The sequence below is a fragment of the Heterodontus francisci genome, chromosome 30 (assembly GCF_036365525.1).
Source record: "Heterodontus francisci isolate sHetFra1 chromosome 30, sHetFra1.hap1, whole genome shotgun sequence".
NCBI lineage: Eukaryota > Metazoa > Chordata > Chondrichthyes > Heterodontiformes > Heterodontidae > Heterodontus > Heterodontus francisci.
The window spans coordinates 47,020,561-47,042,139 of NC_090400.1; the positions used below are offsets into that span (position 1 = coordinate 47,020,561).

At 44.3% G+C, this 21,579-nt stretch overlaps 1 protein-coding gene across 1 annotated transcript in view; it reads right to left on the minus strand.

The window, feature by feature from the left end:
• The window catches only part of tlcd3a (TLC domain containing 3A), a 35,596-nt gene extending 28,361 nt beyond the window's left edge, over window positions 1-7,235 (minus strand). The window contains exon 1 of the mRNA XM_068010506.1: window positions 6,720-7,235. Within this exon, the coding sequence (XP_067866607.1) occupies window positions 6,720-6,841 (122 nt within the window). The 5' untranslated portion in view covers window positions 6,842-7,235. The remainder of the gene's footprint in view (window positions 1-6,719) is intronic.
• Window positions 7,236-21,579: the final 14,344 nt, after the last annotated feature.

The following is a 21,579-nucleotide window of genomic DNA, read 5'->3' on the forward strand; positions in this document are numbered from 1 at the left end:
CATTAGCCCAGTACTCTGCATTCCTGTTATTCCTTCCAAAGTGAATCACCTCACACTTTTCCGCATTAAACTCCATTTGCCATCTCTCAGCCCAGCTCTGCAGCCTATTTATGTCCCTCTGTAACCTACAACATCCTTCGGCACTATCCACAACTCCACCGACCTTAGTGTCATCCGCAAATTTACTAACCCACCCTTCTACACCCTCATCCAGGTCATTTATAAAAATGACAAACAGCAGTGGCCCCAAAACAGATCCTTGCTGTACACCACTAGTAACTAAACTCCAGGATGAACATTTGCCATCAACCACCACCTTTCAGTCTTCTTTCAGCTAGCCAATTTCTGATCCAAAGCACTAAATCACCTTCAATCCCATACTTCCGTATTTTCTGCAATAGCCTACCGTGGGGAACCTTATCAAACGCCTTACTGAAATCCATATACACCACATCCACAGCTTTACCCTCATCCACCTGTTTGGTCACCTTCTCAAAAAACTAAATAAGGTTTGTGAGGCACGACCTACCCTTCACAAAACCGTGCTGACTATCGCTAATGAACTTATTCTTTTCAAGATGATTATAAATCCTATCTCTTATAACCTTTTCCAACATTTTACCCACAACCAAAGTAAGGCTCACAGGTCTATAATTACCAGGGCTGTCTCTACTCCCCTTCTTGAACAAGGGGACAACATTTGCTATCCTCCAGTCTTCCGGCACTATTCCTGTCGACAATGATGACATAAAGATCAAGGACAAAGGCTCTGCAATCTCCTCCCTGGCTTCCCAGCCAACGGAACGAGGGGGTGGTTTGGGGGCGGGGGGGGGGTGGGGGAAAGAATTACACTGTCCTGATTACATCAGTTCATGGAAGATTTTAAGTTTGTGATTGTGCAAATATGTCTGGACAGAAAATTACACCATAACTTCACTTCTGAAAGCCAGCACAATTTGCGCCCAGATTGCCAATTGTGCCCAAAGTGGAAATTCTACCCCATCATTTCTACTTTTTGAATATATGACGCTCTTGTGGGGGAGACTAGAACTAGGGGACACAGTTTAAAAGAGGTCTCCCTTTTAAGACAGAAATGAGGAGACATATTTTCTGTGAGGGTTGTTAGTCTATGAAATTCTCTCCCCCAGAAAACAGTGGAGGCTAGGTCATCGAATTTATTCACGGTTGAGTTAGATTTTTGATGGACAAGGGTGTCAAGGGTAATGGGGGCAGACAGGAAAGTGGAGTTGAGACCACAACCCGATCAGCCATGATCTGATCAAATGGCGGAGCAGGCTCAAGGGCCGAATGGCCAGATCTTGCTCCTAAGTCCTATGTTCAACTCAGGCAATCAGCTCCACGAACTGATAGTGCTGCTCCGCCATTGACCAGTCAGAAATGTGTGAACCTGACTCTGATGTGCCCAGGTTTCTTGTGACACCACTCAATGCCTCTCTAATCTGGCATAGTTTGAAGGGAGAATTTAGCGCTTGGGGCAATCTGCAGCAAAGCAAATCAGATCAACAATAATACTGCACCGTGGATTAACTTTAGACCCTGGAACACATTCAGTCACAATGTAAAAGGGAATAAATTGCACAGCATCATATTTGTGCATTGCACTAAGGGTTTCCCCTCAACTCAAGAGGAGAGGCAGAGGGAAGGCATGGAAAATCAGAAACAGATTTAGAGCCTCCTGAGTCAAACGTGACATTCATAGGGGAGGCGATGGCGTAGTGGTATTGTAACTGGACTAGTAACCCAGAGACCCAGGGTATTGCTCTGGGGACATGGGTTCAAATCCCACCACAGCAGAAGGTGGAATTTGAATTCAATTAATAAATCTAGAATTAAAAAGCTAGTCTAATGATGGCCATGAAACCACTGTTGATTGTTGTAAAAACCCATCTGGTTCACTAATGTCCTTTAGGGAAGGAAATCTGCTGTCCTTACCTGGTCGGGCTTACATGTGACTCCAGACCCACAGCAATGTGGTTGACTCTTACATGCCCTCTGAAATGGCCTAGTAAGCCATTAAGTTTTATCTAACCGCTACGAAGCCAATAAAAAGGAATGAAACCGGATGGACCACCTGGCATTGACCTAGGCACCAGAAATGACAATAGCAAACCCAGCCCTGTCAACCCTGCAAAGTCCTCCTTACTAACATCTGGGGGCTTGTGCCAAAGTTGGGAGAGCTGTCCCACAGACTAGTCAAGCAACAGCCTGACATTTCTGTCAGGTATGATTCCTTGAGTATGACACTGCCATCACCATCTCCGGGTATGTCCTGTCCCACCGGCAGGACAGACCCAGCAGAGGTGGCGGCACAGTGGTATACAGTATGGAGGGAGTTGTCCTGGGAGTCCTCAACATCAACTCTGGACCCCATGAACTCTCATGACATCAGGTCAAACATGGACAAGGAAACCTCCTACTGACTGATTACCACCTACTGCCCTCCCTCAGCTGATGAATCAGTACTCCTCCATGTTGAACAGCACTTGGAGGAAACATGGAGGGTGGCAACAGCATAGAATGTACTCTGGGTGGGGGACTTCAATGTCCATCACCAAGAGTGGCTCGGTAGCACCACTACTGACCGAGCTGGCCGAGTCCTAAAGGACGTGGCTGCTAGACTGGGTATGCGGCAGGTGGTGCGGGAACCAACAAGAGGGGAAAACATACTTGACCTCGTCCTCACCAATCTGCCTACCGCAGATGCATCTGTCCATGACAGTATTGGTAGGAGTGACCACCGCACAGTCATTGTGGAGACGAAGTCCCGCCTTCACATTTAGGATACCCTCCATCGTGTTGTGTTGCACTACCACTGTGCTGAATGGGATAGATTTTGAACAGATCTAGCAATGCAAAACTGGGCATCCAGGAGGTGCTGTGGGCCATCAGCAGCAGCAGAATTGTACTCAACCACAATCTGTAACCTCATGGCCCGGCATATCCCCGACTCTACCATTATCAAGTCAGGAGGCCAACCTTGGTTCAAAGAAGAGTGCAGGAGGGCATGCCAGGAGCAGCACCAGGCATACTTCAAAATGAGGTGTCAACCTGGTGAAGCTATCTGCGTGCCAAACTGCGCAAGCAGCATGTGAAAGACAGAGCTAAGCGATTCCATAACCAACGGATCAGATCTAAGCTCTGCAGTCCTGCCACATCCAGCCGTGAATGGTGGCAGACAATTAAACAACTAACTGGAGGAGGTGGCTCCACAATATCCCCATCCTCAATGATGGGGGAGCCCAGCACATCAGTGCGAAAGATAAGGCTGAAGCATTTACAACAATCTTCAGTCAGAAGTGCCGAGTTGATGATCCATCCCGGCCTCCTCCTGAAGTCCCCAGCATCACAGATGCCAGACCTCAGTCAATTCGATTCACTTGCGTGATATCAAGAAATGACTGAAGGCACTGGATACTGCAAAAGCTATGGGCCCTGACAATATTCCAGCAATAGTACTGAAGACCTGTGCTCCAGAACTTGCTGCGCCCCTAGCCAAGCTGATCCAGTACAGCTACAACACTGGCATCTACCCTGCAATATGGAAAATTGCCCAGGTATGTCCTGTACACAAAAAGCAGGACAAGTCCAACCCAACCAATTACAGCCCCATCAGCCTACTCTCAATCATCAGTAAAGTGATGGAAGGTGTCATCAACAGTGCCATCAAGCGGCACTTGCTTAGCAATAACCTGCTCAGTGACGCTCAGTTTGAGTTCCGCCAGGGCCACTCAGCTCCTGACCTCATTACAGCCTTGGTTCAAACATGGACAAAAGAGCTGAACTCAAGAGGTGAGGTGAGAGTGACTGACCTTGACATCAAGGCAGCATTTGACAGGATATGGCATCAAGGAGCCCTAGCAAAACTGAGGTCAATGGGAATCAGGGGGAAAACCCTCCGCTGGAGGGAGTCATACCTAACACAAAAGAAGATGGCTGTGGTTGTTGGAGGTCAATCATCTGAGCTCCAGGACATCACTGCAAGAGTTCCTCAGGGTAGTGTCCTAGGCCCAACCATCTTCAGCTGCTTCATCAATAACCTTCCTTCAATCATAAGGTCAGAAGTGAGGATGTTCGCTGATGATTGCACAATGTTCAGCACCATCCGTGACTCCTCAGATACTGAAGCAGTCCGTGTAGAAATGCTGCAAGACCTGGACAATATCCAGGCTTGGGCTGATAAGTGGCAAGTAACATTCGCACCACACAAGTGCCAGGCAATGACCATCTCCAACAAGAAAGAATCTAACCATCTCCCCTTGACATTCAATGGCATTACCATCGCTGATTCCACCACTATCAACATCCTAGGGGCTACCAATGACCAGAAATTGAACTGGAGTAGCCATATAAATACCAAGAGCAGGTCAGAGGCTAGGAGTCCTGCGGCGAATAACTTACCTCCTGACTCCCCAAAGTCTGTCCACCATCTACAAGGCACAAGTCAGGAGTGTGATGGAATACTCTCCACTTGCCTCGATGAATGCAGCTCCAACAACACTCAAGAAGCTCGACACCATCCAGGACAAAGCAGCCCGCTTGATTGGCAACCCATCTACAAACATTCACTCCCTCTACCACTGATGCAGAGTGGCAGCAGTGTGTACCATCTACAGGATGCACTGCAGCAATGCACCAAGGCTCCTCAGACAGCACCTTCCAAACCCGCGACCTCTACCAACTAGAAGGACAAGGGCAGTAAATGAATGGGTACACCACCACCTGCAAGTTCCCCTCCAAGTCACACACCATCCTGACTTGGAACTATATCGCCGTTCCTTCACTGTCGCTGGGTCAAAATTCTGGAACTCCCTTCCTAACAGCAGCGGTTCAAGAAGGCAGCTCACCATCACCTTCTCGAGGGTAATTAGGGATGGGCAATAAATGCTGGCCTGGCCAGTGACGCCCACATCCCATGAATGAATAAATAAAATAAAAAAATTCACTTCCCTCATCCTGCTGGCTGGAAGAAGGAAGGATCCCAAAGAGGGATAGCAATAACATAAATATATGAAAAGTGATATTAAAAAATCGTGGAGTTCCAACCATTGAGTGGCCATGTTGCTTGTAAGAATAAACCCCATGGTACAGCAACAAGAAACTGACACATTCTGTTGGTTAAGGATATAAATTGCCTGCATTGTTTTCCAAATCGCTTTCTTTGTCAGGCACGCGAGGGAAGAGTGAATGTGGTTAACATGATAGTTGAGTAATTATTTCAAAATTAACATGCTTGAAAGAACGATTGTCAACCTCTTTTGAAACATTTAATGGGGTATTCCCCAAGCCGACATAGTTTGAGAGGATCACACAGAATCAGCCAATCACAGCTCGTATTCACACTCAACCATTAGGCCAGGAATTAGAAGGTGGGTGACTGAACAGACTTGTTGCTAAGCAATCCCGTTCCGCCTGCAGCCTTCACCTCATGGGACAGTGACAGCGGTGACTAGCTCACTGTGGCCTCTGTCACTTCAGCTGATCTGAGAGAGGCAGGGAAACAAATTAAATAAAAATAATGAAAATGCACTTCAGAGACACTGGGATGCAGATGCTCAAGTTTAAACTAAAGCGTACAACTCCTTTAGGTGTGAAAATTAAGAATTTGTTTTCCAATTTTCACTCCCCCTGCTCATTCTGCAGATACCATCTCTTGTGGGGTGTGATTCTACCAATGTCACTATCTCACTGATTTCAATACAAAAAGAGGTAGGCATTTCTAATTGGTCAGTCTCTGGTGGGCATAGGCTTGAGAGCACAAACCTTCCCTTAACGTGGCATTAATTTGCAACATCACTCAGACAGACCTGAGGATGATTGATGTGGGAAATAGAAACATGCCCCACAGGTTCAGTGGGAGGTGCTTTTCTGAATCTGGGGTTGAAGCACATTGTTGGGGGCATGGTGGAGTGAGCTTTAATCTGCTTCTTACTGTGCTTTACCTGACCTGGGAGCATTTGATGCTGAAACTGGCTGCCTGAAATAATAAGTATTCCATTCCCCATTAATGACATCCCCAAATTTTAAGGGCAAAAAGAATTAGTTTAAACAAAGCTCATCTATTGGCCCAGATTTTGATCTAGCAGGGCATCTAACAGCATTTGCTGTTAGTTATATATGCCCCTGCATGTTTAAGTTTTTAGATTTCGTGCAGCTCATGGCAGCTAGATGCAACTCGGACAGCAACTTGTTTTTAGGGGACAAACTTGTCATATAACTTTATGAATTATCGCAATTATGGAGCACCTTCCACATTCCCAGGTCATCCCAAAATACTCTACAGGTTTATATTCCTGACGTGCAATCTATTACTCTGTAGACAAAACAATTTGCACCTAGCAAAGGTCTAAGAAACGGAAAAAAGGGTCCAAGGTGTTCCTGACAAGTGGGAGGAAGCAACGTAGACCCCATTAGAGATTGCACTGTAACTCATTGTCGATGAAAACTTTCTTAAATAATTGCAAAATGACAGGGGGTGGATTAGATGAAGTGACGGTCATTGCCGTTCAGCCGATGCTGATCCCACCGACTTGCAACTCATTGGAAAAACTCCAGCATAAGAAGTTTAACTTTGTAGCTGGGGCGGAAAAGAGCATGTGTCGAACAATAAGTTGATTGCAGAAACAACGCCCGGCGCATTGTTAAATCACAGTCGAAGGCGTGAAGTTGCAAATGAAAAATAAATACAAGTTGCACTTTACCTGACGCTGATGGTGACGACGTCTCCATCTGATAGTGATGGGCAGTTTCTTTGTAAGAACTTGCGAATGAGGATGAACAAACCTGGGAAGAACAGGCAGCCCAGCGCAAACAGATGCCACATCTCTCGTTACAATTCCTGGACTGTTCTGAGCCCTGGGCAGCACCAGATAACCATGTTCAGCCTGATATTCAAATGAGATCCACACCTACTGCACGGATTATAACCAGTCACAAAGCCCTTTCGCAAACTGAAATGAGAAAGAAAAACATTTGAGTTTCGGACTAATTGAGAAACAGGTCAAACCTGCGCCACCTAAGGGCACAGTTTTCAAAGTCTGTAATAATGCCTCGACTCAAAAGGCACGTTGTAATCTTGCATCCTAGTCAGTGTCAGGGGAATTTAATGCCGTAATGCATCTAGCCAGTTTAATGTTTCATGTTGCTTTCACGACCCCATGGAGCAGCTTCTGAATCCCAGTCAATCCAAAACTGGCCAATGGGAAATTTATCAGCAAGATAGGGAGTTGTTCCACTCAACGTGACCTTCCTTCAACATAACCTTTCTTTCTTTGAACTGAGATTTTCCTCTTGATATCCTCCCCAATTTGTCCTTCACTTTGTCCTATGTCCTTCATTTCGTTGAGCTCACAGGCAAAGGCCTGTGAAACCCAACACCCCTCTGTTAATGGTTGCACATATGTTTATGCATGTTGATGGCAACCTTCCATCGATGAAAGATGACGGACACGCAGCAAACAATCCATAAAGGTGGGGTGTCTTCTCTTGGTACACCTTTGCAGATGCTGTGAAGCTATTCCTTGAGAGGCAGTTTCTGCCACAAGTGTCGCCCGTGAAGCTGCCGAATGATGCTGCGAGATGTTGTTTTCAGCATTGGCGCCTGTTGCCAAGCTGCTGTAGCAACTGGCCATTGGGATCAAGAATTGGCCTTCACAGCCATCAGCAAAGGTGCACCAAGAGAAGACACCCCACCTAAATGGATTGTTTGCTGTGCGTCCATCATCTTTCGTAGATGGAAGGATGTCGACAACAGCAAAAGATGTTTTTCTAAGTGGTTTTGTGTGAAAGCCAATGTGTTGTTTGGTGTAGTCACAGGACATATGCCAGACAACACACACCCTATTAAAGGATAAATTGGATAAACTAATACAGATGATTAGGATATGGCAGATTTATTGAGTTAACTTTTCACTTTTTTATTTACAAAGGACTATAGACAAATGTTAGTTATAATAAACAGGGCTAAATAATTTCTATCACTATAGAGATCAGTAAAAAATGCATAAACTGAAAGCAGTAAATTATTTTACAGCTGCTTTAATACAATATAAACAACAAAGTATGATATATGATCAGAAGCTGCAAACGTTGTTACGCTCAGTACACATGGTACCCTAGTGTCACAGTATAATGTTACAATAACAATTTAGTCAACTGTTATCTCAGAGGTTCAAAATTTCACTGGATCAATATTCTCACCAAACTATAAAGCATTTCACAAAGCAAGGCTCACAATGACCGCTACTCTGTTTCGACTGTTGTACAATTGGCCATGTTCTTGAGGTTTTATTTAACAGCTGATTTTTTAAAAATTCATAATTCTTCCATTTCATTGTTTATTCTTCACAGCTCCTTCCGTGCCACTTTCCCACCCAATCCCCTTATCCGGGGATCAGCAACGTGCCTGTACAGACGCCAGTGTCTGTGTTAAGAACTTTTGATGTCCGGGACTGGTAATTTCAGGGATGAGAAATTTCCTATTGGCTTATTCTTTCTGACCAGTCCGGTTTAAAAAAATGCACTCTCAGTTGCACAGCTGAATTGGAATTTCTAAGCTCAGATCTTTATCTAATGCTCATTAACACTCCTTTCCATATTCACAGCTGACGGGTGCTGAGAGTGGAAGCGGCAGTTTCCGAACTTTGGACAGTTTCAGGGTTTTCCAGGGGTTTTGATTTTTTTTAAAAGCCCGCCGGCAAACCATGAATCTGTCCAAAGTTCAGAAACAGCCATTCCCGCTCTCAGCTACAGTCAGGGGGAGGGGGGTGGGAGGTGGTGGTGGGGAAAGAGAGTGAGAGGGGCAGAGAGAAATAGATGGGGGGGGGAGAGAGAGGGGGAACAGAGAGAGACAGAAAGGGGGACAGAGAGAGAGAAAGGGTGATCATAGAGGGGGAGACACAGAGAGCAGGAGCAACACAGAAGGGGGAATGACACAGAGAGTGGGGGACAATACAGAGAGGCGGAGATGGCACAGAGAGGGGTGACAACACAGAGGGGGAACACAGACAGGGGAGATACAGAGAGGGAGGGGGAGAGAGCGATCAAGATCACTCCTGCCAGATGGACATCTATCTGTAATACTCCGCATTGCTACAAGTGTGCAGGCAGACATTGACAACTTGTGCAAGCAAAAGTAATGCCAGGTATCTCATTAAATCAGTGTCCAACATACTGACGAGAAAGTAAGTCAATAAATTAGTCTTCTCATTTAAAGGCTCTTCTAAAAAATGCACGTTTGTTTTTGTTTTGATTAATAGTAAGATACATTTTTAATGCCTTTATCTTTTCAAAATTGTCTCACTGGCCCCCTATGTAAGACAAAAATTGTAATGTGGCTCCACCCACCCCCACAACATGGAAAGGTTTGACACCCCAGCTCCAAACCTTTAACCTTGTGTTTTAAAATAACCCAGCAGCTAGGTTATTTTAAAACACAAGTTTAAAGGCTTGTGTTATGTAAACTCATTTTAATATGGCAAAAGTCACTTAGGGAATATGTCAATTTCTACGCTCTGGCACTTATTACTTTCACTTGGGACACAAGCTCAGTGACATTGAAATTTGCTGAACTTTCACTTCTGTATAAATGTTGCAATTCCACTGCTCTCCATTTTGAATCACATTATTCCAGACCTTGTATTGAGGGAAAAAAGGCAAGAACATCCAAGGAATCGCCAGAGGTCAGCACTGTAACTTCCTCATGAATACAAGAGTACGGTGTAATGGGGCTGAGAGATATTGGCAAAAAACAGGATGCTGCTGTCCCATATACAATAGTTAGTAAATACAATGCAACGGATAGCTTTAATAAATCTTAATCTATGATGAACTGTCTACGATTCCATAACAAAATCCATGCTGCATTTGAAGTTTTAAAAACTGTCGGGAAAGGCATAGTAAAAATTTATTACGTTTCAATGGCCATGTTAGAAACAATTATTAACTGATTTTTTTTTGCTGCGAATTGGATTAAAGGACAAGTTTTACAAGTATGTCAAAGATCAGTAACATCAATGTGCATCATTTACTATCCAGTTTGAGGGCAGATAACCTGAGTGGGCAATGTCATTTGAAAGTTCTCTGCATCTTATAATTACATTATGTTAAAAGTGTTCCTCTGCTAACAGGTAAGAGATTTGGCTTGGACAAACAATGGTTAGTCTGGAGTACAATCTTACAGATAGTGACTGAATATTTTGTAACCAAATAATACATACAGTGACAACCGCTCAACCTTTTGCAGAAAAGCTTTTTGTTCATAATTATCTTGTCAGAGCTGAATCGGAATTGACAATGATAGACTGAGATATAGACATAAGTGAATTTAAGAGAATCACTTTATTGGAGGAACTGAAGGGCGCTCTTTATTTATAATTATGTTTATCTAATTTTGCCAATAGCTTTGGTGAGTAAATCACAATTTGTCCATGAGAGATGCTGTTGTTTCTATATTTTATAATTTAGGAACTAGTTTAACAGCCTGTCAAGATGAATAAACTAGTCTTGGCTACCTACAGTTAATCTCTCTATCCCTTCCTGTCCCACTCTTCTTTTCTGTTTTACATGACTCTTCTGAAGTACTACTGCTCCATCCTATAAAATTCTCCTGATTTGGGGATCATTGCCCATTTGTTGTCTGCCCTGTCTTCAAGCACATATTACAAGCAGGTGGAAAACTTTCATAAACAGAGACCATCACGAGTTAAATTGTCTTGTGATAACAGCAGTGTGAGAAATGATCCGTCTTCCTATTGTGGATTTTTCTACTGCCTCACCTCAATAAACACAATAACAATCCTCTCCTTGAGTTTCATGGTTTATTGGATGAATTTGCAATCCTGACATAGAGTGAATCCACAGAGGTCATCTGATAAGAGCCATCTATCACCCTGTGACGTGGTGTATTCTGTCAACAAAAGTAATTCACATTGGCGTTGCATATTATTTTTCTTGCTAGCTAGCTAATATAGTTATGCTGCTTAAAGGCCGGCTACCCCACCCTAACCTGACAGGACCCGACGTCATGTGTTGGGTTTGGGTTGGGTCGGGTCGCACTTCTGGGTCCGGCCTTCGGGCTCGGTCGGGTCAGGCCAGGTCGGACATGTTCTATCACAACCTCAGGTTAAGTGGCTCCATTGTTAATGTAATATTTGAACTAGAAAGGTGGTTTTGTTACAGTTATTTTAAGCTTGTGCAGATCAGCAACAAAGTGAAAAATGGTGGTTAACTGATTCTGGTTAACATCAGGTTAACTGATGGTTGGGTCGGGTCGGGTCGGGTTGGGTCGGGCGTGGGAAAAAATGGAAGGACTTGGGCCGGGTCGGGCTCGGGTCGGATGTTGTTCTGTCGGGCTTGGGTCAGGTTTCGTTTGCAGACCCGAGCCGGCCTTTAATGCTGCTCTCCATTGATGTTTGTATGCTTAGCTACTTTATTTATAAGGAAAAAATGTGTTTTAAATTGGACTGTGTTTTGATGGCATTGATGGCTATGCACTTTATATACAGATTAATTGCGCCATGTCTGTGGCTGAGTCAATAATTTTGTCAGATGCCTGTGGTGCACCAACATGCCTATCCCTGCCCATATCCCTTGATTCCCTTAGAGTCCAATAACCTATTGCTCTCTGTCTTGAACAAACTCAACAACTGAACAAACAGAGACATTTGGGATAGAGAATTCCAAAGAATCACAATCCTTTGAATGAAGTAATTTCTCCTCATCTCAGTCCGAAATGGCTGTCCCCTTATCCTGAGAATATACCCCCTAGTTCTAGACTCTCCAGCCATAGGAAACAGCCTCACAGCATCGACTTTGTCAAGCCCTCTCAGAATCTTATACGTTTCAATGAGATCACCTCTCATTCTTCTAAACTCCAGAGAATGTAGACCCATTCTACTCAATCTGCTGTTATAGTCCTAAGGTGGCAGGTGGCAGGACTATATCTCCAACACAGAAGTCCTTGAAGCGGCCAACATCCCCAGCTTATACACACTACTGAGTCAGCGGCGCTTGAGATGGCTTGGCCATGTGAGCCGCATGGAAGATGGCAGGATCCCCAAAGACACATTGTACAGCGAGCTCGCCACTGGTATCAGACCCACCGGCCGTCCATGTCTCCGTTATAAAGACGTCTGCAAACGCGACATGAAATCGTGTGACATTGATCACAAGTCGTGGGAGTCAGTTGCCAGCATTCGCCAGAGCTGGCGGGCAGCCATAAAGACAGGGCTAAATTGTGGCGAGTCGAAGAGACTTAGTAGTTGGCAGGAAAAAAGACAGAGGCGCAAGGGGAGAGCCAACTGTGCAACAGCCCCAACAAACAAATTTCTCTGCAGCACCTGTGGAAGAGCCTGTCACTCCAGAATTGGCCTTTATAGCCACTCCAGGCGCTGCTTCACAAACCACTGACCACCTCCAGGCGCGTATCCATTGTCTCTCGAGATAAGGAGGCCCAAAAGAAAAAAAGAAAAGAAGTCCTAAGGATATTTTACTGTTTTGTTTAGTCTCTACAGCTATCCTTTTCACTAGGTTCTTCTTTGTCTATTTGAAGTGTTTCAGCATTTTCTTATATGCATTTTAACCTTGCTCTTTCTCCTTGTAGACTTTCTCTTTATTTCACCTTTAATTTGACTGTTAATCACTTTCAGGTATGCTTGTTTTGCGGTTGTTCCCTAATACACAGGAGCACAGCATGACTAAATCTGAGGCTGTCCAAATACATGAATGAGATGTGACAGCTTATGAGGTTCGTATATACAGAATTGAGGTTTGACTGCCAATAATGCTCCCTCCCATACAGAACAGCAACTATAAGGCTCTCTAAATATAGGAACAAGGTATGGATTTGACAGTAACGCTCTGATACCGTTCCCATTGTAATAGAAAAGTAAGATGTTTGCCTCTTAGAAACTAGGAGAAACTAAAAAAAAGAAAGCAATCTGCTATTGACTAATTTTAAATTAGAAAGAGGAAGTCTCACCATCACTGTCCATAATTTTTAAATCAAATGTTCCGATTTAACCTTTGGCTTATTCCCTTCTGCTGACTTCCAGATGTGCAGCAAAACATGCTTTTGTTTTGAGTGCTGATATCATTATTGGGAGGAAACTGGGAGGAGTTACTAAGGCCAGAAGCAATGAGGGAGCAGAAGAAACGCCAATAGACGCAGCCAGTAAGTCAGGGTGACTCAGCAATGCTGTCAATTTCATTCCACATATTGTTTCAGTTATCTCAGTAGCTCTGGGCACACTAACCTGCCAGGCAGGTTTTCCCAATGATGTACGTAGCCATGATGCATTACTCCAGTCAGTTTCAGACAAGAAGAATGTCAGCATCTCATTTATTTAAGATTTGTGGCTTGCCAGTATTGTGCAAGTTTTAGAATGGTCTGGTTTCGGGGACTGCTGGCTATATGGGGGAAAGGTATGAAATACTCAATGCGTTCTGTGGCTCCCAAATGGAAATGATTCATCTGTACACTGGTGAAACTCAGCTCTACGTCACCACCACTTCTCTCGACTCCTCCACTGTTGCTAAATTATCAGATTGCTTATCTGACATCCAGAACTGGATGAGCGGAAAAATCCCCCAATTAAATATTGGGAAGACTGAAGCGATTGTTTTCAGTCCCCGCTACAAACTCCGTTCCCTAGCTATTGACTCCGCCCCTCTTCCTGGCAACAGTTTGAGATTAAGCCAGTCTGTTTGCAACCTTGGTGTCACATCTGACCCCGAGATGAGCTTCTGACCTCATATTCGTGCCATCACTGAGACTGACTATTTCCACCTCTGTAATATCGCCTGACTTTGCCCCTGTCTCAGCTCATCTGCTGCTGAAACCCTTATTCATGCCATCAGTACCTCTAGACTTGACTATTCCAATGCACTCCTGGCTGGTCTCCCACATTCTATTCTCCGTAAACTTGAGATCACCCAAAACTCTGCTGCTGTCTTAAGTTGCACCAAATCCCATTACCCTATAACCCATGTGCTCGCTGACTTACATTGGCTCCCAGTCAAACAACGTCTTGGTTTTAAAATTCTCATCCTTGTTTTCAAATCCCTTCATGGCCGCGCCCCTCTCTATCTGTGTAATCCCCTCCAAGATATCTACAGTCCTGTATTTCCGGCTTCTTGTGCATCCCTGATTGTAATTGCTCCATTATTGGTGGCAGTGCCTAAGCCCCAAGCTGTGGAATACGCTCGCTACACCTTTTTGCTTCTCCACCTCGCTTTCCTCCTTTAGGACACTCCTTACAACTGACCTCTTTGACCAAGTTTTTGGTCATCTGACCTAATATCTCCTTTTGTGGCTCAGTGCCTTGGGATGTTTTGTTACACTTAAGGCGCTACATTAATATCAGTTGGTGTTGTTGTTGTTATATGTTGATTGCCCTGTACGTAGTTCCCCACCAAGACAAAAAAAATTTGTTTTGACAGACAAGTACTTCAGTTAGTATCAAGGTAGTAGCATTGCCTGTGAAATGGTAGTAGTTGCTAACTCAACCCTGGTAATGGAAATAATGACTATCATCCACCAGGCAGCCTTAGAACCCTCCAAGATATCTACGTTCCTCCAATTCTGGCTTCCTGTGCATCCCCAATTTTAATCACTCCACCATTAGGAGCCGTGCCTTCAGCGGCCTGGGCTCTGAACTTTGGAATTATCTCCTTAAACTTCTCTGTTTCCCTATCTCTCCATCCTACTTTAAGTCACTCCTCAAAAGCTACCTCTTTGACCAAGCTTTTGGTCACCTGTCCTTATATCTCTTTGTGTGACTCAATGTCAAAGTTTGCTTGATAACCCTCCCATGAAGCACCTTGGAATGCTTTACTATGTTAAACGAGCTATAAAAATATAAGTTGTTGTCATTGTTGTTGCCGTCTATCTATATTTATCTATATGTGGCCTTTGCAACTGTCCCAATGTAGATGGTAGAGTTGTCAGGGGTAGGGTGTTGGGGCGGGAAGGCATGTTGGAGAGGGGAATCACTGAGCTGTTTCGATTTGTCCTGCAATTGCGTGAATTGCTTGCCAAGAATCTGAGAGGCTGCCCTATTGCATGTGAAGTGTATTTGTGATTGACACTGATACTGATAGATGGAAGTTGATAGGGATGGTTTCCCCTCTTTCACCTCTCAACTGACCGAAGACAACGTTTTGTGAAAAATTGTGTTTTATCCGCTAAGCGTTTTAATGGTCAACAAACAGACAAATGACAGGATTGCTCATAAGTTTAAAAGAAAGATAAATATTTATTATACAACACCCAAAAATGTACGCAATTTCACCCACTCTCACATGTACATACATAAACAAGAAAAGATAGAGATTAAATGATAACATGCATTTAGGTCTGATGGTATAAAAGTGTCCTTTGTTTAACTTGCATTTCCCCACCGTGAAGACTTGGAACGGTACAAGCCTGTATTCTTTTCTCTTGTTCACTGAAGAAATATTTGGGAGGTTTAGGAAGATGGATGCGCTGCTGTAGACTGCTTTTGTTATATTCCAGTCAAAGATCACTGGCAAAGTCCTGGTATGATTTCTCAGGTAGGGAGTTCAAAGCCAAACTCCAGTGGCTGCCTACGTGTAGTTCAACGTTGGTAATCTTAGGCAGCGTCGATGGCATAGATATATGGATCTCTCTCTCTTTTCTCCTCTTTGTTTGCCCAGCAAATACCTTTATTAAGCTCCTTATCATAAAACTGGTTTCTGTCATGAGACCAGAGTTTCTCTCTCTCATTTTTCCATAAATAGACCCCCAAACTGTAGTGGTGATGTTGGGAATGGGATTAAACAGGAAATTAGAGATGCATGTGATAAAAGAACATCTGTAATTATGGGTGACTTTAATCTGCATATAGATTGGGCAAATCAAATTAGTCACAATACTGTAGAGGAGGAATTCATGGAGTGTATATGGGATGGTTTTCTGGACCAACTAGAGAACAGGCCATCCTAGACTGGGTATTGTGTAATGAGAGAGGAATAATTGACAATCTAGTGGTGCAAGACCCCTCGGGGATGAACGACCATAATATGTTAGAATTCTTCATCAAGATGGAGAGTGACGTAGTTGATTCTGAGACTAGGGTCCTGAATCTTAATAAAGGAAACAACGAAGGTATGAGGCGCAAGTTGGCTAGGATGGATTGGGAAACATTACTTAAAGGGATGATGGTGGATAGGCAATGTCAAACATTTAAAGAGCGCATGGATGAACTGCAACAATTGTTTATTCCTGTCTGGCGCAAAAGTAAAATGAGAAAGGTAGCCAAACCATGGGTTAAAAGGGAAATTAGAGATAGCATTAGATCCAAGGAAGAGGCATACAAATTTGCCAGAAAAAACAACAGACCTGAGGATTGGGAGCAGTTTAGAATTCAGCAAAGGAGGACCAAGGGATTGATGAAGAAGGGAAAAATAGAGTACAAGAGCAAGCTTGCGGTGAACATAAAAACTGATTGTAAAAGTTTCTATAGGTATGTGAAGAGAAAAAGATTGGTGGAGACAAATCTAGGTCCCTTACAGTCAGAAACAGGGGAATTTATTATGGGGAACAAAGAAATGGCTGACCAACTAAATGCATTCTTTGGTTCTGTCTTCACAAAGCAGGACACAGATATCATACCAGAAATGTTGGTGAACACAGGGTTTAGTGAGAGGGAGGAACTGAAGGAAATCAGTATTCGTAGAGAAATGGTGATGGGGAAATTGATGGGATTGAAGGCCGATAAATCCCCAGGGCCTGGTGGTATGCATCCCAGAGTACTTAAGGAAGTGGCCCTAGAAATAGTGGATGCATTGGTGGTCATCTTCCAAGATTCTATAGACTCTGGAACAGTTCCTACAGATTGGAGGGTAGCTAATGTAACCCCACTATTTAAAAACGGAAGTAGAGAGAAAACAGGGAATTATAGACTGGTCAGCCTGACGTCGATAGTGGGGGAAATTCTAGAGTCCATTATCAAAGATTTTATAGCAGAGCACTTGGAGAACAGTGGTAGAGTCGGACAGAGTCAGCATGGATTTTTGAAAGGGAAATGATGCTTGACAAATCTACTAGAATTCTTCGAGGATGTAACTAGTAGAGTTAGAATTAGAATTAGAACATTACAGCGCAGTACAGGCCCTTCGGCCCTCGATGTTGCGCCGACCTGTGAAACCATCTGACCTACACTATTCCATTTTCATCCATATGTCTATCCAATGACCACTTAAATGCCCTTAAAGTTGGCGAGTCTACTACTGTGGCAGGCAGGGCGTTCCACGCCCCTACTACACTCTGAGTAAAGAAACTACCTCTGACATTTGTCCTATATCTATCACCCCTCAACTTAAAGCTATGTCCCCTCGTGTTTGCCATCACCATCCGAGGAAAAGGACTCTCACTATCCACCCTATCTAACCCTCTGATTATCTTATATGTCTCTATTAAGTCACCTCTCCTCCTCCTTCTCTCTAACGAAAACAACCTCAAGTCCCTCAGCCTTTCCTCGCAAGACCTTCCCTCCATACCAGGCAACATCCTAGTAAATCTCCTCTGCACCCTTTCCAAAGCTTCCACATCCTTCCTATAATGCGGTGACCAGAACTGCACGCAATACTCCAGGTGCGGTCTCACCAGAGTTTTGTACAGCTGCAGCATGACCTCATGGCTCCGAAACTCGATCCCCCTACTAATAAAAGCTAACACACCATATGCCTTCTTAACAGCCCTATTAACCTAGGTAGCAACTTTCAGGGATTTATGCACCTGAACACCAAGATCTCTCTGTTCATCTACACTACCAAGAATCTTCCCATTAGCCCAGTACTCTGCATTCCTGTTACTCCTTCCAAAGTGAATCACCTCGCACTTTTCCGCATTAAACTCCATTTGCCATCTCTCAGCCCAGCTCTGCAGCCTATCTATGTCCCTCTGAACCCTACAACATCCTTCGGCACTATCCACAACTCCACCGACCTTAGTGTCATCCGCAAATTTACTAACCCACCCTTCTACACCCTCTTCCAGGTCATTTATAAAAATGACAAACAGCAGTGGCCCCAAAACAGATCCTTGCGGTACACCACTAGTAACTAAACTCCAGGATGAACATTTGCCATCAACCACCACCCTCTGTCTTCTTTCAGCTAGCCAATTTCTGATCCAAAGCTCTAAATCACCTTCAACCCCATACTTCCGTATTTTCTGCAATAGCCTACCGTGGGGAACCTTATCAAACGCCTTACTGAAATCCACATACACCACATCCACTGCTTTACCCTCATCCACCTGTTTGGTCACCTTCTCGAAAAACTCAATAAGGTTTGTGAGGCACGACCTACCCGTCACAAAACCGTGCTGACTATCGCTAATGAACTTATTCTTTTCAAGATGATTATAAATCCTGTCTCTTATAACCTTTTCCAACATTTTACCCACAACCGAAGTAAGGCTCACAGGTCTATAATTACCAGGGCTGTCTCTACTCCCCTTCTTGAACAAGTGGACAACATTTGCTATCCTCCAGTCTTCCGGCACTATTCCTGTCGACAATGACGACATAAAGATCAAGGACAAAGGCTCTGCAATCTCCTCCCTAGCTTCCCAGAGAATCCTAGGATAAATCCCATCTGGCCCAGGGGACTTATCTATTTTCACACTTTCCAAAATTGATAACACCTCCTCCTTGTGAACCTCAATCCCATCTAGCCTAGTAGCCTGAATCTCAGTATTCTCCTCCACAACATTTTCTTTCTGTACTGTAAATACTGACGCAAAATATTCATTTAACACTTCCCCTACCTCCTCTGATTCCACACACAACTTCCCACTACTATCCTTGATTGGCCCTAATCTAACTCTAGTCATTCTTTTATTCCTGATATACCTATAGAAACCCCTTAGGGTTTTCCCTGATCCTATCCGCCAATGACTTCTCGTGTCCTCTCCTTGCTCTTCTTAGCTCTCCCTTTAGATCCTTCCTGGCTAGCTTGTAACTCTCAAGCGCCCTAACTGAGCCTTCACGTCTCATCCTAACATAAGCCTTCTTCTTCCTCTTGACAAGCGCTTCAACTTCTTTCGTAAACCACGGCTCCCTCGCTCGACAACTTCCTCCCTGCCTCACAGGTACATACTTATCAAGGACACGCAGTAGCTGCTCCTTGAATAAGCTCCACATTTCGATTGTTCCCATCCCCTGCAGTTTCCTTCCCCATCCTACGCATCCTAAATCTTGCCTAATCGCATCATAATTTCCTTTCCCCCAGCTATAATTTTTGCCCTGCGGTATATACCTGTCCCTGCCCATCGCTAAGGTAAACCTAACCGAATTGTGATCGCTATCACCAAAGTGCTCACCTACATCTAAATCTAACACCTGGCCGGGTTCATTACCCAGTACCAAATCCAATGTGGCATCGCCCCTGGTTGGCCTGTCTACATACTGTGTCAGAAAACCCTCCTGCACACACTGGACAAAAACTGACCCATCTAAAGTACTCGAACTATAGTAGTTCCAGTCGATATTTGGAAAGTTAAAGTTCCTTATAACAAATACCCTGTTACTCTCGCCCCTGTCGAGAATCATCTTCGCTATCCTTTCCTCTACATCTCTGGAACTATTTAGAGGTCTATAAAAGACTCCCAACAGGGTGACCTCACCTCTCCTGTTTCTAACCTCGGCCCATACTACCTCAGTAGACGAGTCCTCAAACGTCCTTTCTGTCGCTGTAATACTCTCCTTGATTAACAATGCCACACCCCCCCCTCTTTTACCATCTTCTCTGTTCTTACTGAAACATCTAAATCCCGGAACCTGCAACATCCATTCCTGCCCCTGCTCTCCCCATGTCTCCGAAATGGCCACTACATCGAGATCCCAGGTACCAACCCATGCTGCAAGCTCACCCACCTTATTCCGGATGCTCCTGGCGTTGAAGTAGACACACTTTAAAACAGATTCTTGCTTGCCAGTGCCCTCTTGCGTCCTTGTAACCTTATCCCTGACCTCACTACTCTCAACATCCTGTACACTGGCACTACATTTTAGGTTCCCATTCCCCTGCTGAATTAGTTTAAACCCCCCCCCCCCCCCCCGAAGAGCACTAGCAAATCTCCCCCCCCAGGATATTGGTACCCCTCTGGTTCAGGTGAAGACCATCCTGTTTGTAGAGGTCCCACCTACCCCAGAAAGAGCCCCAAGTTGATGAGGGGGAGCCAGTGGATGTGGTTTATTTGGACTTTCAGAAGGCTTTCAACAATGTCTGACAGAAGAGATCAGCTTGTAAAATTAAAGTGCATGGGATTGGGGGTTGTGTATTGCAATGGATAGAAAATTGGTTGGCAGACAGGAAACAAAGATTAGGAATAAACGGGTCTTTTTCCGAATGGCAGGCAGTGACTAGTGGGGTACTGCAGGGATTGGTGCTAGCACCCCAGCTATTCACAATATATATTAATGATTTAGATGAGGGAACTAAATGTAATATCTCCAAATTTGCAGATGACACGAAACTGGGTGGGAGGGTGAGTTGTGAGGAGGATGTAGAGAGGCTTCGGGGTGATTTGGACAAGTTGAGTGAGTGGGCTAATGCATGGCAGATGCAGTATAATGTGGATAAATGTGAGGTTATCCACTTTGGTAGCAAAAACAAGAAGGCAGATTATTGTCTGAATGGCTATAAACTGAGAGAGGGGAATATGCACCGAGACCTGGGTAGTTCTCGAATGCAAGTCGCTGAAGGTAAGCATGCAGGTGCAACAGGCGGTAAAAAAGGCAAGTGGTATGTTGGCCTTCATAGTGAGAGGATTTGAGTACAGGAGCAGAGATGTCTTGCTGCAATTATACAGGGCCTTGGTGAGGCCACACCTGGAATATTGTGTACAGTTTTGGTCTCCTTATCTGAGGAAGGATGTTCTTGCTATAGAGGGAGTGCAGCAAAGGTTTATCAGACTGATTCCTGGGATGGCGGGACTGACGTATGAGGAGAGATTGAGTCAGTTAGGATTATATTCGCTGGAGTTCAGAAGAGTGAGGGGAGCTCTCATAGAAACCTATAAAATTCTAACAGGACTTGACAGGGTAGATGCAGGAAGGATGTCCTCGATGGTGGGGCAGTCCAGAACCAGGGTTCATAGTCTAAGGATACGGGTAAACCTTCCAGGACTGAGATGAGGAGAAATTACTTCACTCAGACAGTGGTGAGCCTGTGGAATTCACTAGCACAGAAAGCAGTTGAGGCCAAAACATTGTATGTTTTCAAGAAGGAGTTAGATATAGCTCTTGGGGCGAAAGGGATCAAAGGTTATGGGGGAAAAGCGGCAACAGGTTACTGAGCTGGATGATCAGCTATGATCATAATGAATGGCGGAGCAGGCTCGTAGGGCCAAATGGCCTACTTCTGCTCCTATTTTCTATGTGTCTATGTAAATGGTGTCCGATTGTGAGGCCATTGTTATACAATGAGTTCTGGGTGTCACTCATCTTCATTCCATCTTGATAAAGTGTAGCTTTTTCACACCCATTCTCTTGAGTTTGAATTTAGAATCACCAAGTCTGCAATGCCATTGTT